The 17,424-nt window shown below is 33.9% G+C and overlaps 1 protein-coding gene across 3 annotated transcripts in view; it reads left to right on the forward strand.

The window, feature by feature from the left end:
* UACA (uveal autoantigen with coiled-coil domains and ankyrin repeats) overlaps nucleotides 1–17,424 on the forward strand; it is a 79,971-nt gene that overhangs the window by 20,379 nt on the left and 42,168 nt on the right. The window contains exon 1 of one of the 3 annotated variants that reach the window (XM_039856770.1): nucleotides 15,731–16,226. The exons of the other annotated variants lie outside the window; for them this stretch is intronic. Coding sequence (XP_039712704.1) covers nucleotides 16,188–16,226 — 39 coding nt within the window. The 5' untranslated portion in view covers nucleotides 15,731–16,187. Of the gene's footprint in view, nucleotides 1–15,730; nucleotides 16,227–17,424 lie in introns of those variants that run through there. 3 annotated transcript variants of the gene reach the window in all.

A 17,424-nucleotide genomic window follows, 5' to 3' on the forward strand; every position in this document is an offset into this window, starting at 1 on the left:
AGTTCTATGTAATAAGCTGTGTGAAGGAAGGAGAGCTTATACCAGGGGAAGGTCTGACTTGGTCTGTGAAATCAGAGAAAGTTTCCCTGGAAAAGTTGAGCTGAGATCTAAATAGATGAACTATTATTGTTAAGTAACACAGGAAAGGAAGGCTGTGTCCAGTTACCCTGTGAGGGAACTTGGTACTTTTGAAGAACTTCACTGTGAGGAGAGATTGAAGGGCTGGAGAGAGAATATCTGACTTCAAGATTACACTTCAGAGGTCAATAGGGGCCAGACTGTGAAGAATCTTAGAGGTCATGTTAAGGATTTTGATCTTGAGAGCAATAGTGAGTTATTAAGAGTACAAGTACAATAATTTATATTTTAAAAGTTAATCTATTTGAATTTGATAGCTATATAATAATTCTTTAGTAGTTATGCTATCTAACCACACAACTCACCATCTTAGTGGTGGTGTGATAGTAGTAGTAGCAGTAATATTTAACTGCCATTTATTTTGTACTTACTTTGTGCCAATACTTTGGAGTATACTCAAAGTATAAATATATTAATTCTAATTCTTATAACTAATGAGGTAGTTGATATTAGCATCATTTACAGAGAAGAAAACTAAAGCTTGGAAGGATTAAGTAATTTGACTGAGGACTGTAGCAAATAAACGATCAAGCTGGGAATTTATTCCAGGTTTTTCTAATGCCAAATCACTGCTGGCTAATAGGAATTCATTAAAAATTGTCCTCTGTATACTTCCTGGGCAGGTTCTTAAAGATGTTTTTAGTAATGACGAATTAGTGGTTCTCTGACTTTGATTTTTCAAATGGAAATAAATTAAAAAGCTTCTCTTAGTTGCCAGCAGAGGGAGCCAGAAAGATTATTTTAATAAGCTTTGGCATTCTCCAAGTTAGGAATATTCATTCATAAGCAATTCTGTTGAAATCATATTAACAATCATTTATATGAACTGTGTATATAATCTAATATTGATTTAAAAGTAAATGTGTATGTAGGTATTGTAAAGAAGTCTGGAAAGATATATAACAATATAAAGTTATTTTTATCTCAATGGTGGTTCTAGGTTTTATTTTCCTCTTTTTCTCCTATTTTTGAAATACATATTAGTCTTGTCTAATTTTTCTACCACGAATGTGTATTATTTAATAAAAAATAACTTATTTGTAGTTTACATGAGCAGTATAAGGACTATTAAATGGTTTACAAAGTGTTTAAAATGTATCACCCATTATTTTAATGTGTTATTAATTTGCTTGGGAAATATTTTTCATATTGAAAGGTAAATTTAGCTATCGCTTACCTGAATCTTCAAAATTCTGATTTATTGTAGTTAAAATTTAAGAAAATTGATTGATTAGAAATAAAAGCTATATTCTTTTCAATTCTTGGTTGTCACATTAATAAGAACATTTTAGAGTTTAAAAGAAAAAATTCTTTGTGAGTAATGTATTTAATAGGATCCAGACGTAGAACTAAGTTCATGGAATCAGGTTTTTCTTGCATCTATCTCATAGAATTGGTAAATGGTAAAAATTTAAGTTATCGCTTTTATGCAATGATTACTAAATAATTTGTACTTTTTTTTGACAACATGATATAGAAAAAAAGTTTAAAATTAATCTTGAATTTTAATTCTGTCACTTGGTGGCTCTTTAATGTTGGCAAGTTACTGAGCTTTTCTAAGTTTCTTTTTATGTGGAAAATAAAGATAGTAAGTCTTTGGTTTTTATTACAGTAGAGGATTATGTGAAGTCTGTATGAAGTGTTTATTATTAACAATAAAAGTTAAAATACCAGTTTGGACCTTAGTTTTATTCTTGCCAGAATATCACATCCGACAACTAAACTGACCTGACTTATCCTCTGTGGAATCTGTATTTACCCTTAGCCATAGTCACTGTAGAAACGTAGATCCTTCACTAACTGTACTCATCTACAGCCATAGGCATTTCCCACTATATTCAGCAACCAAAATAGTAGCTATGCATCACATAATTCCTCCCATTTTTACCTTTTGTTTCATTTGATGTCTGTAGTAATCAACTTTGCTGCAGAAACAAATAACCCACAGGTCTTGGTGGCTTATAATAATATCCTATTACATGTAGATTTTGGACTGCCTGTACAGAATGGCTCTATTCCACATGTTTTCATTTTAAGACCCAAACTGAAGGAGCAGTCTCTATCTGGACCTGCCATTTGCATGGTAGTGAGAACTCAGAGGGCTGGCTGAAACTTGTGATACCACTTAAAGCTTCTGCTCAGGTGTGGAGTGCTTCATGACTGCCAAATCATGTCACATAGCTAGGCTCAAAGTCAGTGAGGCACAGAGACCAATATTCTTCTCACTGAAGGTACAGGCAAGTTATAAATCAATGGGCAGAGATGTGTAAGCCTCTTCCAAGGATGGAGGTGGTAAATAGTGAATAATAAAGCAATCTACTGCAATCTGTCCTGTTCTCACAAATATTAACTTTCTTCCCTTCTGCATACAAGATGTATTTATCCTTTCCTCAAGGAAATTACCTCAAAATTTCTTTCAATCACATTAGTCTTGAAGCCTAGAACCTTGTTAGATTTTCTGCATCATTTTTGCATATAGATTTTCTTGATCCGCACACCAGTTACCTTCTACCTGCCATCTCTCCAACATACAGTAATGGAGCAGGGATAGGATATCCACAGTAGATATTCCTTTTAAGAATATCTACTGATCCCTAGCAATTGTAAAAATCCTGCTAGGTAAATGTAATGAGGGTTCCTTTTCTTGACACTAGGGGATGTTCCTTGCTTAGACCCTGATTTTGGGAGCTGTGTGTAGCTTCCCAGTCTGTTTTCCATGGCTGCTGGCTGTGCTCTGTGTGGGGTGCTACCTTTAGTATATCATCCTTGTCCGTATTTGAACAGAGTACTTACTGGAGGTAATGCCCTTCTTGGCTGTAGAATGAGGTAAGAGTTGAGCTGCTTTCCTAGCCTGCTTCTTATCTATAGAAATCTGGTGGCTCAAAGATGATTTGGAAGAATAACAGACCCTTAACTCAGGCTGGGGGTGGTTTTGGAAGTTTTTCGTCTTTTTATCTGTTTGATGTAAGTCAGATTTATGCGCATACTGATTACTACATTCTCAGTTGTTCGAGATGTGCCTTTTCTCTAGACGTCTATACAGTTTTCTTGAGCTTATTGGGCTTCTGTGAGACCACATCCTTAGTCTCTTCCTGTGGGGAGTCCCCCTCCAAGTCATTTCGTTCCACCTGAAAGAGTTTTCTGGGTGAAAGGAAAACACTTGTTTCCTTTGCTCACTACTCACTGAATACTTTTGTACTTCAAGTATATGTGGGTTTTTCCATAACAAGTGTGGGTCCCAGGCCTGGCTGGTCCCAGGTCTGGCTGTGATCCAGGCTTGTGGCTAAGAATAGGACCCCGGATTTAGAAAGTTACATTAATGTAGTAGAGCGCTTGCGCCTAACTCATGTAAGCATGATTCAGCTTATGTATCACGTGTGACACTATTGTACTCTGATATATGTGGAACCCATGCAGTCTCCTAGGGCAGAAGCGCATTCCCCACAATAGAACCACTCTCCTCGCAATAGAACTGCGCTCTCCGCGGTAAAGTTGGTGCCTGCCGTTTCATTCTCGTGTCGGCCCCTCCTGTGTTCTTCCTACTGGGCGTCTTATCACCGAAACCTTTCCTTCTGGATCAGCTTGAAGCTGATACTAAGCAATTATCCAGTTTTCTGTGGGCACTGACTTGGTGTTCTACAATTTAACTCAATTCTGACACTACCTAGAGTTAGCTCAGACCCCACAGGTTAGGGGCTCGGTCCCACAGACTGCCTGCCTTTCTTCCACTTCAGACGCCAGTCACAAGTCCCGTCTTTTCACCAAGCTATCTAATTTTTTACACATAACAGTTTTATTTATGACTACATTTTTGTGGTTTTCCGTTTTTCCAATCTCCAATAAGTTTCCTCACTGTCTACCACACAGCTCCAAAGCTTACATCACAAAAATTTTTCATTTTTGGTGGTGGTTGTAGTTTAGGTAGCACCCCACTGGTACCAGTTTCTGTAGTGTTTAGCTTTGTTGTAGTAATTACCTCTGAATTTCAGTGGCTTCTCAAAATAACAAAGTTGTATTTCCTACTGTCTTTATATTGTAGACTGTGAGTCATCTGTAGAAACAGTCTGTGAATCCCCTCCAGAAGAAATAGTCTTTATATGAGATATGCGAGCCTCTTGACAAATACAAAGCAAGAAGGCCAGTCCAAACTTGGTTTGCTGTTTCAAGTTTTTGCTTAGATGTGATGTGCATCACATCCGTTCACACCTGTTGGCCAAAAACATACTGCATGGGTAGTGACTCCCAAATTCATAACCTATAGGGACAGTTCATCCTTCTTCCTATGAGACATGCAGGCACAACCCACATACACACACACACACACACACACAATACACACACACACACATACACACACACATACATACACACAGTTATCTTGCAAGGAAGCAGGGGAGTGAATAATATCAAGTAATAATACAGACCACCACAACTTTCTCACATAGTTTTGGATGTGCACAAAAAAAATCAGAGCATATCTTTTTTAAAATTTAAAGGCATATTACATTAAATGACATTAATATATCTATATATCCATACTTAATGAGAGAGATATAAAGAATTGGCTTATGTGATTTCGGGGGCTGGGAAATCTGAAATTTGTTAAGGCAAATTGTTACTGTCATGTGGCAGAATCGTTTCTTCTCTGGGAATCTTCAGTTTTTGCTCCTAAGGTCTTCAAATAATTGGATGAAGTCTACTCACATTATCAAGGGTCATCTCCTTTACTACAAGTCAGTTGATTTTTAGATATTAATCATCTACAAAATACCTTCATAGCAACATCTAAACTCATGTTTGACTAAACATTTGGGCACCATAGCTGAGTCAAGTTGACACATAAAATTTACTATCACATATACATAGTATTATTTTGCAGATAGTAGAATATGAGTACAGAGAGTACTTTCTAATAGCTCTCATATTAAGATAGCAAACAAATTTGCTTGATCACAGCTAGTAAACTAGGTGTGTTTTGGCTGAAGATAATGGAGCACCTAAAACAAAGGTTGGCGAACTATGGCCCACTGCCTGTTTTTATAAATAAGGATTTGTTGGAACATAGCTATGCTTATTATATATTATTTATGGCTGTTTTCATTCCATAGTGGCAGAGATGAGTAGTTAGGACAGAGATCGCACGACCTGCAGATCCTAAAATATTTACTATCTAGTCCTTTATAGAAAAATATTGCCAACCCTTAAGGAAAACAAAAGGCGCTTGTGGTTCTTGCTCTGTCATGGTTCACTCCTAGTTTAGTGTTTTCATTCAAATATGAATGTATACTGGTTAAACATTACAATAACAATGTTTTATTGTTTTAAAGCCACACTTTTTATTAGATTCATAAACATTAATAATTTAAGTTTTTATTGTACAACCATTCAGATTTTCATTTAGATCCCAAGGTTAGTTTAGTTTTTGTGGATGAAATATATATGAATGTTATTAGTTTTTAAATGAATACTTGCCTATCTTTGGGAATGAAGAGAAAGTACTTTTTCTAGGAAATGTTACCAGCTTCAGATTATTACAATTACATGTTTCGATGTTTGTGTCTATTTTCTTTTAAGGAGGTAAAAGGGTATATTTTTTAAGATAATGGATAAAAATGTTAACTATTTCTCAACTTGATTGTTCTTGAATAATATCTATGAAATTGAATTAGACTACAAAATGTATTTGTTTCCAAACCAAAGAGTACATTACAGCTTTAAGTAGTGGAGATAGTCTAGGCTATGGATTCAGACAGTCCTAGGTCTAAATTTAGTGGCTTAAAACAACAGCTGTTTTATTTGCTGCTAACTCCATGAGTCAGTAATTTGGGCTGGGTTCTGCCGCTTGGTTGTTCTGCTGGTCTTGTCTTGGTTTACTTGGGTGGCTGTCATCATCTAATAGCTCCTTTAAGATGGCCACACTGATATATCTGGCACTTTATGGTAGCTGGCACTACTGGGTGGCTGAGCTCTTTCTTATGATCTTTCATGCTCTAGGAAGCTAGCATGTTCACTCTCTGCCAGCAGCCCAAGAGTGGAAGCCGTAAGGTCTTGAGACCTAGCTTCATATGTCCTATAAGGTCACTTCTGCCACATTAAGGGATGAGGAAATAAATGCCATCTCTTTATAGGAAGCATGGCAAAGTCACATTGCAAAGGGATGAGCTTACAGGAGTGAAAGGAATTATTGGAGGCTGTACAGTCCACCATGGTAAATGCTTAGTTTCTTTATGTCCCATTTGGAAAGTAAAAATAGCAGGATGACTTGAAGAGTTCTTAAAGTTTAGCAATTATCTATATAAAGCACTTAGAAGTATTTCTCAATTCTGAAATTGCATCCTAATTAAATTGCTATGTTTTTTATTATAGACATAAATATGAGAGTATGAATTCTATCTCATTATTAATTTGGCCATCTATTTTTAAATGGAAGACATATATTAAGACCCATTGGAAGAAAATCCTGTGTAAAATATCTGTGGAAAGAGTTATAAATTTGTGTAGAACTATTATTAATTTAATAAAAAGAAAAGCAATTAACTTCTGATGTGTTTACAAAAACATACATTTTCTCAAAACCCTGTTTTTATATACCTATTTCTCATTTCAGATTTTTAAAATATTGGCTTGTAGTGTAAAGTTTGTTATTAGTTTAATTTTCGAAGAGTTTTTTGAGTTCTAACAAACATTTTTGTTTAGCTGATGTTCCTTTTCAAAGCCAAGAAAAAATAGAAAGCCAAAGGAACAAAAATATCTCTTATTTTTCATTGTGATCGAACCCCATCAGAGGCTCTTTTGTAAGTGTATATGTTTTGCTTTGTCAGGAACATAGAATCCTTCCTAAATCTGTCCTGTTTGGAGATATATGTATAGCAGACATGGTTTGCTAAATGTTTGCTAAAACTCAGCAGAGGTATTTTGTTCATTGATGGGTGTAGGGTGGGATGAGAAACATAATAGACCCTCCTTCGTTTTTACCTTTATATTTAAAAATTTTACTCACGACATTTAGGCATTTAAAGAACTCTAATTCGAATACATTTTTCTATAAAATTTTCTAAGGACAAGTTTATATTTATTTTTCTCAAGTAACCAATTGTTTAACATTTTATAGGGGATAGTAAACAAAAATCTTACTTATCCAGCCGGAGAGCTCTTTTCTTCTGTGATACACATTATAATTTATTGTGTTTAAGATCCACGTATATATTTACTTTGGAATTCAATGCTTCTTCTAGTGAGGAAGGGTGAAAATAAGTAATATTATAAAATGACACTTATTAAAATTGGAGAGACAATTTCCTGTCTATATTTTTAATAGACTCTTTTGAGAGTCTAGACAGTTCTAATAAAGGAACAAATACCTGCGCTAGGGAGGAGTAGACAGTCTGGTATTTATACAACAGACTAGAATAGAATCAAACTGGGTAGTTAGGAAGTCTTATCAAAATAGTTATTTCTGAGTCTTTCCGACTCCAGTCCTTTAAAGGTTTTTTCAGATTCCATAGCCACCTTCAGCCCTGAAAATGTTAGATTTATTATTTAAATAATAATAATAGTCATTACTATCTTTTTGACCTTGACGTTTTTATATAGAGAAATGCAATAAAGCAAGAGTAAGCCTGTTATTGTCTCGGTCAGGAAGATGATTGATAGGCTAAAATTTTCCCTTTCCTCTATTTGTTTCATTGAATCCTAACTACATACTTTCAGATCATACAGTGGAAGGCTTGAGAGTGTAAGAGAAGTAGACGGAGATAATTAAATAAGGATAAGGAAAAATCAGAAAGGGAAGAGTTGGGGGTCAGGGAGAAAGAAGCTAGGTGTACAACTTTGATTTTCTTGATTTATTTTAACATTTTATTTTCTTTTTCTATTATGTAAGCTCTTATTTTATTTTATTATATAAAGGAGAGAACTAAATAACCTTTGGACTAAATGGAATGGAGGAAATATTTCAATTATAATCAATCCAGTGAATTGTTAAACAGTTCTTAATTGTGTAGCCTAATCTTCAAGGAATGTTTATGCTTCATAGGTTTTGCTTTCTGCAGTTTGCTAGTTTTCAGTGTGGTAGAGCTTGTCTTAGGTTTAGAGCCTTATCCTGAGGATGTGATAATGAAATTCTATTTTGGGGGATGCTGCTTTTTTTGTGGTGGATTTTTAAATGTATTGCAAAGTTCGTTTAGGTTTCTAGATATGAGATAGGTGACAGAGGTTGTGGTATCTATAATGTTAAGATAATTGATTAATCTTATAAACATTTTAAGGCAAGTTAAGATTCAATTGGTTATTGTTCAATATAAATTTTTGGAAGTGAAAATATAGTACGTTAGGATGAATTATTTTTTACACTAAAGTATCCAAAAGAACCTATGCAAAAGAGTTGCCTTTGTCCCTTAAGTCCTTTTTGAAAAGTATTTATGACATTTCAGTGCCTGCCCTCCCCTGCATCCTCATCTATCTCATTCTGTGATCCCTTGTCCTCATTTGTCAGTTATACTGCCTTTTTTCAAACATGCCAAGCTCCTTTCAGTAGTTATTCCCTCTGAAATATAAATTCTCACAGGCCAGCTCTTTTTATTCAAATTCCATCACCAATATCACCTTCTGAGAACTTTCTGGGTTACCTAACCTAATAGTCTGTCTCCAGCATTCCCATCACATCTCCTTCCCTATTCTCACCTGATAGTTTCTTCTTTTCATTAGTTATTTACCCTGTCTTTTCCCATTAGAACATCAAATTCCATTAAAAAAGAGACTTTGATGTGTTTTTGAGCCTTGATAGTGGTGATGGTTTCACTTATCCCCAAACTCATCGAGGAAAGACTGATTTCTAGGTTTCTGTTTTATACAACTAGATGAATCATGGTATCCATTTGATGTGTTAATGAAACTTGGAATAGGATTCGATTTCAGGAGGAAGAACATGTTTTTAGTTTCGGATATGGAGATACTTTTAAGACACTGAAGAAGAATTGTCAAGAAAATAATTGAATACATGGGCCTGGAGCTTAGAGAAGCCTTAGTTGCAGATGTGTGTGAGTCATTCATGTATAGATTTTAACTGACATGCCGCAAATATTAAGTGCTTTGTAACCCATAAAGAGCTATAAGTAGCGTTTGTAGTTTCCTAATTTGTGATGCTATTTCAAACCTGGTGAGTTTCTACTCATCTTTTAGTAGAGGCTTTGGTCATTTTTTTCTACAAAGCTTTTCTGATTTGCCCTCTTTTGAACTACTTTTATACCTTATATGTAATAATTATTATAGTGTATTATGATTGTGTGCATGTTTATATATATATCTATCTTTTTATATTGTGAGATCAGTTGAAGAAAGCGACTGGGTTTTATTCCTATGAACTGCCTGAGGTCAGGTCTCATATCTGCTTTGTTTTCTGTGGTATATCCAGCACGCAACATGTGGCATGGCACTTATCAAATGATCATACATATTTGAGCACATAGATGCTAAGTAAATTTTTATTGAACAAATAAATTATCTAATCATCTGGCAGTTATTCAGTACTTATTTTGTAAACATAAAAGACAAAACTCTGTTGATGTTCTTTATATTAAGGTTCTTTTATATTAAAGTTCATTCATGGTCTCTGGATTTGTAGAGGGATCAGTGAACCCCCTGCATATAAATGTAAATTTGTCTGAATTTGTGCTCATACAATTTTTAAAAGAGTGTCTCTTGCTTTCATCAGATTCTTAAAAGGGTCCATGACACCCAAATTATTAAGATCTGTGTGAATTAGATACTTTTGTTCAGCATGACTTTTCTTGCTTTTAAACAGTTTTCTATAAAAATTCGCTATCATCTTTTATATTTCTCTTTTGGATAATGTATCAAAAATTGCCTTTGGGCTTATAAAACTGGTCATCAAATCACTGTAGCTGTGATCTCTTGAGTCTACCCCTTAAATATAAGTATGTTATATGGATTTGCATGTCTTTTAAAGTCTACTTGTTAATTTGCATCTGTAAATTTCCTCTCAGGAGATCTTCTATCCCAAACATTTAATAAATTAAGCAATTGTTGGATTCGTTTAGGTTAAAAAAATCTTGATTAGACCTTTTAATTGAAAAGAGATTAGAGGTTAATATACAAAATTTTTAATAATGGGCCTTTCTACATGGTGGAATTGTAAGTCATCTTGATTTTCATGTATAAACTGAATTACAATTTTTCTATACTGAACATGCATTACTTTAAAAAAATTTTTAAATTTTATTTCTGAAAAAGTTATTAATTTGCAATTGATATTAATATGAGAGGGTCATTGTTAAAACTTTTAAGTGATTTTCTTTATGTTGATTTAGAGTTCAGAGTTATCATCCAGTTAAGTCTACCTAGTGAAATAACTGCTTTGTGTTAGAATGTTACATTTTTTCACTAGAAACAGCTGTCTTTTGACTTACCAGAGGTACTTCGGCTTGTTGCATTCTGAGTTTGCTTGAATATCTTTTTAAAACTAGTACAGTGCCCGAGTATAAAAATGTATTTATTATAATATATAGTAAACATTAATGCTCTTTAAAAAACTTAACTGCTTCTTCTAAAATGCTTTCACTTGATATCACAAAGCTTATCTTGTAAGTATATGACTGTGGACTCACCAAGATATGTTGAAATGTTAATAGCTTCATTTTAATCCAGAGAGAATTGAGTGGAAAGAATGTGCTACGTTTCCTGTCGTATTGTGTCGGTGAAGGGCCTTGGTGATAAGCATGTAAATGTAGTTTAAAATTTTATACATCAACCTGGTTTATTGGACCATGTATCAAAAGTGCATGAAATATACAGAAGATGGGAGAATAGTTTAGTATACCGAACCCTGATGAACCTGTAACTCAGATTTAACAGTTATTAACACAAGGCTAATCTTATTTCATTTATACCCTCGTCCACTTGATTGGTTTTAAAAAAAAATTGTTAATAAAATAAGCATGCTGTCGATACTCTGAGAGATTGCATTTCTATTGTTTCATTATTTTTAAAATTTTTAATTGTGGTAAAAATACCTACAATTTGCCATCTTAACCATTTTTAAGTGTACAGTTCAGTAGCGTTAACTATATTCACATTGATGGGCAACAGATAACCAGAATTTTTTCATATTACAAATCTGAAATGCTACATGCATTAAACAACAACTTCCCATTTCCCTCTCCTCCCAGCCCCTGGTAACTACCATTCTACTTTTTGTTTCTATGAATTTGACTTTTTTAGATACCTCTTGTAAGTAGAATCAGGCAATATTTGTTTGGGACTGGTTTACTTCACTTTGTGTAATGTCCTCAACATGTATCCATATCGTAACATGTGATGGAATTTCCTTTCTTTTTTTATGGCTGAATAATATTCCTTCTATTTCTTCTATATACCATATTTTGTTTATCCATTCATCCACCCACAGACATTTGGATTGCTTTCACTTCTTGGTTATTGTGAAAATGCTGCTCCAAACATAGGTCGCAAATATCTCTTTGAGACCCTGCTTTCAGTTCTTTCAGATATATACCCAAAAGATGGATTGCTGGGTAATATGGTAGTTTTATTTTTTATTTTTGAGGAACTGCCATCCTGTTTTCCATAGTGGTTACACCATTTTTCATTCCTACCAAAAGTTCATTAGTGTTCTGATTTCTCTATATCTTTGCCAACACTTATTATTTTCTGTTTTTTTTTTATAGTAGCCATTCTAATGGGTGTGAAGTGATATCTCATTATGATTTTTATTTGCATTTCTCTAATGATTAATAATGTCGAGCATCTTTTTATATGCTTGTTTGTTATTTGGATGTTGTCTTTGGAGAAATGTCTATTCAAGTCCTTTGCCCATTTTTTTAAATTGGGTTATTCGTTTCTTTGTTACTGAATTATAGGAGTTCTTTATATAGTCTGCATATTACCCTTTTATCAGTTATATAATTTGCAAATATTTTCTCCCATTCCATAGTTTGCCTTTTTACCCTCTTAATTGTAGCCTTTGATGTATAGAGATTTTTAAGTTTGATGTAGTACCATTTGTCTATTTATGCTTTTGCCGTCTTTGATTTTGGTATCATATCTAAGAAATCATCATCAAATCCAATGTCATGAAGCTCTTCCCTGTATTTCAATTTAATAATTTTATAATTGGGTCTTAAATTTGATCTTTAATCATTTTGAATTGATTTTTGTATATGGTATAAGATAACTTCACTCTCCTGCATGTGTATATCCAGATTCTCTAGCACCATGTGTTGAAGAGACTGTCCTTTCTCTGTTGAGTGGTCTTAGCACTTTTGTCAAAGATCATTTGACCATACATTTGATTGTCTTATCTCTGTGCTCTTTATTCTGTTTCATCTATGTATCTGTCTTTATGCCAGTACCACAGTGTCTTGATTACTGTGGCTTTGTAATATCTTGAAATCAGAAAGTGTGAGACCACCTACTTTGTTTTTCCATTTCGAGATTATTTGGCTATTTGGGTTCCCTTGAGATTCAATATGAATTTTAGGATGGATTTTTTTTTTATTTCTGCAAAAAATGGAAAATGGAATTTTGATAGAGATTATGTTGAATTTGTAGATTTCTTTGGGTAGTATTGACATCTTGACAATATTAAGTCCTACACTCCGTAAACACAGGATGTCTGTCCCTTTATTTGTGTCTTCTATAATTTCCTTAGGCAGTGGTTTGTAGCTTTCATCGTATAAGTCTTTCACCTCCTTGGTTAGGTTAATACCTAATTATTGCATTATTTTTGATGCTTCTGTAAGTGAAATTGCTTTCTTTTGTTTTTGATCATTCATTCTTAGCATATAGAAACAATTTTTGTGTGTTGATTTTATATCCTACAACTTTGCTGAATTTATTAGTTCTAACTTTTTTTTTTTTCTTGTGGAATTTTTAGGGTTTTTTACATATAAGATCAGGTTATCTGCAAAGAGATAATTGTATTTCCTTTTCAATTTGGATGCCTTTTATTTCTTTTTCTTGCCTAACTACTCGGCTAGGACTTAGTATGTTGAATAAAAATGGCTAAAGTGGGCATCCTTATCTTGTTCATAATTTTTAGACAAAAAGCTTTGAGTCTTTCGCTATTGAATATGACTTTAGCTGTGTGTTTTTCATATATAGCCTTTATTATGTTGAGGTGATTTTCTTCTATTTTTAGTTTGTTGAGTGTTTTTTATCATGAAAGATGTTGAATCTTGTCTTATGCTTTTGTGTATCAATTGAAAGGATCATATGATTTTTGTTCCTAATTCATTAATGTGGTATATTACATTGCGATTTTTATATGTCGAGCCATCCCTGCATTCCAGGAATAAATCCCACTTGGTCATGATGTATAATAGTTTTAATGTGCTATTGAATTCATTATTTTGAAGCAAATATCGGACAGGCAGTAAGGCTAACAAACAGGTAAACATGTGATACATTGGCAGATACTGATAAGTATTTTGAAGAAAAGTAAAACGGCAGGAAGACAAAGAGTGAGGCTGGGGCTGTTTAGATACAGAGGTTTAAGAAGGCTTCTGAAGAAGTGACATTTGAGAAGAATCTGAGTGAAGGTAAGGAAAGAAGCTTACAGACACAGGGGACAGTGAAAGTGGGGACTTACCTAGAGCTCTTGGGAAATACCTGAAAAGGAAAGTGTGAGAGTAGGAATAGGAGCTTAAGTCACAGAGGCTAGGGAGGCTCAGGACATCCGCAGTGTAGGAGAGCACGTAAATCCTGTCTCCTGAGCCGTAGTTAGCACAGACAGCTCCTTATATGGCTTTTAATACTCATTACAGATTTCCCCTTTTCTTTTTATTTCCTTTGCCTTTGCTGTCCTGTTTCTAGAAAGAATGTGCTTACTTTGTTAACCAAAGGACAGAGCCTAAGTTCTATCCCAGATTTCCTCTAAAGAAGGATAAAATATAGTGGGTGGAGTCTCTAGGTCCAGCCAAGAATCTATTATGATGTTTAATGTGATTTGTGGGGAAAAAAATTGTTTCAGAAATAATACGTTATGGTGTATAACCTTATATATTTTATTTTATTTTATTTTATTTCATTACTTTTTTAAACATGAATATTTTATTATTATAGAAATCAAGATTTGTTTAGGAAAAGGATCTTTCTATTGATAAAGGAAACCCATTGGGATTAGAGTAATTTAGAGAAACAAGATATCATCTATCTGATTTACAGAAATTGATCAAAATTTTACGTATACCATGAACACTTACCAGTCAAAATATAAAGAGTTGTATTGACCAATCCATTTCCGGTTCTGTATCTATACTCCTTCCATTACATATCATCAAAATAAACCAACTCTTATTAACAACAAAACAAAATAAAACAATGAAGCATTATCCAAACTGATGAGAAGTCCTAACTTTCCAATACAAATTTCATTCACAATTTAACACTTGAATTATTACTTAGTTCTACTCCTAGAAATGTAGCAATACTGGATGACTGGCGAAGCTTGGATCCATTAGAAAGCTTAACCTTATATATTTTATAATTAGAATATGTGCCTAACATTTTAAATTTAAATAGTAGGAAATGGGTTTCTTGATGAAGTTCCTAACAATTTTTAACTGGCAGCACGATCTATAGTATAGCAGTTATCTCCTTCCTATAAACACTTGTGTTGGAATGTTTTGCATTCACATAAAACACTTTTCCCAAATCTGTCTTGGGAGGAAGTGTAAATTACTGTAATGTTGTTGTGGTAACTAGAAAATAAAAAACATCCTGGAGCCTGCAGATGTTTGTTAATGTCCTTGATAATGTAAAGAACGTTGATACAAGTGTGTTAACTGTAGAGAATATGGAGAAGTTGTCTGCTTTGCCCCCAAATGGAATTTTATTTATAGTCTGTCTCACTGTTTAATACACATTTGCCTCTTTTAGTATTTAATCAGTTTTTTAAAAAATCCCTGAATCCTGATAATATGTTTTTCCACTGATAAAATATTTACTTGTCATATCAGGCAGGGTGCTAAACTTGGAAATTAAGAGTACTGAGTTAAATTTAAAATTTGTTGAAAAGTATTCATCATAATGCAGTCTATTTAATGTCTTGGCAGTGCCTCTGGCTCTTCTCATTTAACATGTTAGGAGACAGACTGGCAGCAGTTGTAAACTGAAACCTGGTTGTGTGCAGAAGGAGACAGATAGGGGTAGGAAGGAAAATGGAGAAAATTTGAAAGTGTTACTGTCTATGTGTGTTTCCTTAAATTAAAGTATGACACATTTGCTTAAAAAAGAATTTTATATTCTGTTTATCAAGGCTATTATAAGGTCATGATGGATGATCCTAAGACTGAAACTAGTTTTAAATGTTGTTTTGTGGAATAACCAAATTTGTCTCTTAACAATATCATCATAATGTCATGTAGGTTGTTTTGATATAATAAGCGTAGTTTACAATATGTTTAAGTCATTGGTCCCCCAGTAGACCTGAAATTTATTACTCAGAGGGGAAGCATGCATTTACAGTATATTCTTAGCTGCTGCTTTCTATCACTCAGCTGTCAAGTCCTATGGAATCTAAAATAGAACCCGGCCAATGAGAGACAGCCTCCACACTGTTTACGGATGATTTGGAGGTAGACAGTTTTATCATACACTGCAGTGTCTGTGTTGCAGTGTTGAGGCAGCAGGATGCAGAGTGCAGTTCCAGTTTTCCACAGGAGTCCCTGCAAGGGATAGCTTTGAACGACAGCTTCTAAAGAATAAGAAATAGGAGGAGTTACAGTACCTGACTTGGGGCTGCTGTTAATCAAGTTCTGCACAGCAAAGAAGATAATTTTCAAGCGTTATGAAGGCGGAGAAGGATCCCGACGATGAAGAAAATGTCGTTAGAGATCCGAGCTAAGTCTAGCACAGCATGAGGATTGTAGAACAGGAAGAGTTGTAAAGAGACGGACAGGGTCCCTGGTTAGGAGTTTGCGAGCTTGCTTTGTGAGCTTGCTTTGTGAGCTAAAGAGATTTGTAACTTAATGCGAAATAGTTTGCTGTTAGCAACAAGAAACTAAATCCTGTCTATGATGAACTGTTGGTTTTCTTGTGCTTCTAAGAACAGAGTAGGTATCCCTGTCGACCAGGGTAACAAAAGATTGTGTTAGGCTTTCTGAACTGTATTCTTTTAAAATGTACTGCTGTTTTATTCATTTGGGGTTCTTTGTCTTATTAGGTTCTTTCTGACTTATCTGGTTAACAGCTAATGGGTTTAGTGTAAAAATAAAAGTTCTTGTTTCTTTTTCCAGGTTTAAAAAGCACATAATAGAATCTTAATAATTGAGCAGTATTTCTGTTAACTGACAGTGTAGCAAAATGGAAACCCCAGGCTGGTGAAGTAGAGGTGAAATCTTTTTAAAAGCCTTACTTTCAGATTTTATCATTTTTAGTGTTTTGAATAGCTCCTTTCTCCACCAGTAAGTTTACTTAGAAAGAAAGTCGAGATTGTTTTAACTGCAAGGATAAATTAATCAATTTAGAGCAAGTATTTGTGTGCTAAACATGACTTAATCCCTTAGGCATTTGAAAACACAAAGTCTCTTAAGCCTACATCTACCACTCTTCAATTTAGAGTCAGTAAACTGTTCTGTTATAAAGCTAAAGAAAGGGGATGCCTAAAATGTAGTTTAGACTTTGAGCCAATAAGTAGGTCTGTCTCAGCTCATAGTTGTCAGTTTGAACTTTAAAGGTAGAAGGAAGTGAGTTCATCTCTAAATTTGATGAATTTAGAGACAATTCTGAACTCTGTCTAGGTAGGGACTTGAACCAGATTCCAATGAAATATTACATTTCAGGAGTGGGTTAAAATTTTAATGTATTTATTTTTTTCATATTTAATTTTCATATTTTTCACTTCACCTATTTAATGAATACATTGCTTATTTAGCTGGAAAAATTGGTGATTTTTTTTTTTTGCTTTATATATAGTGGATATAAAATAATTATATTGATCTAACATTTAAACTATATGCTTCATATAAGTGATTCATTTTTTTCTCCCCAGAGATTTGTTGTGGTATTTGTGGAATTACTTTCTAAGTTGAATGAAAAATATGTACATCTTTTTTGTTGTTCTAGAAATAATACTGGGCTTAATATATAATTTAGCAATAAGCTCATTGTATAATATTTTAAAAGTCTAAAACCTTACTTGTTTCAATAGTGTATATTTTAGTTCTGGGTTCTACATTTGTGCTTATTAAAAGATACAAGTTATTGGCTTCACAGAATCTTTTCCTCCAATATATTTCCTCCAATCAAAGC

The sequence above is a fragment of the Pteropus medius genome, unplaced genomic scaffold (assembly GCF_902729225.1).
Source record: "Pteropus medius unplaced genomic scaffold, Ma_sr-lr_union100, whole genome shotgun sequence".
Taxonomy (NCBI): Eukaryota; Metazoa; Chordata; class Mammalia; order Chiroptera; family Pteropodidae; genus Pteropus; species Pteropus medius.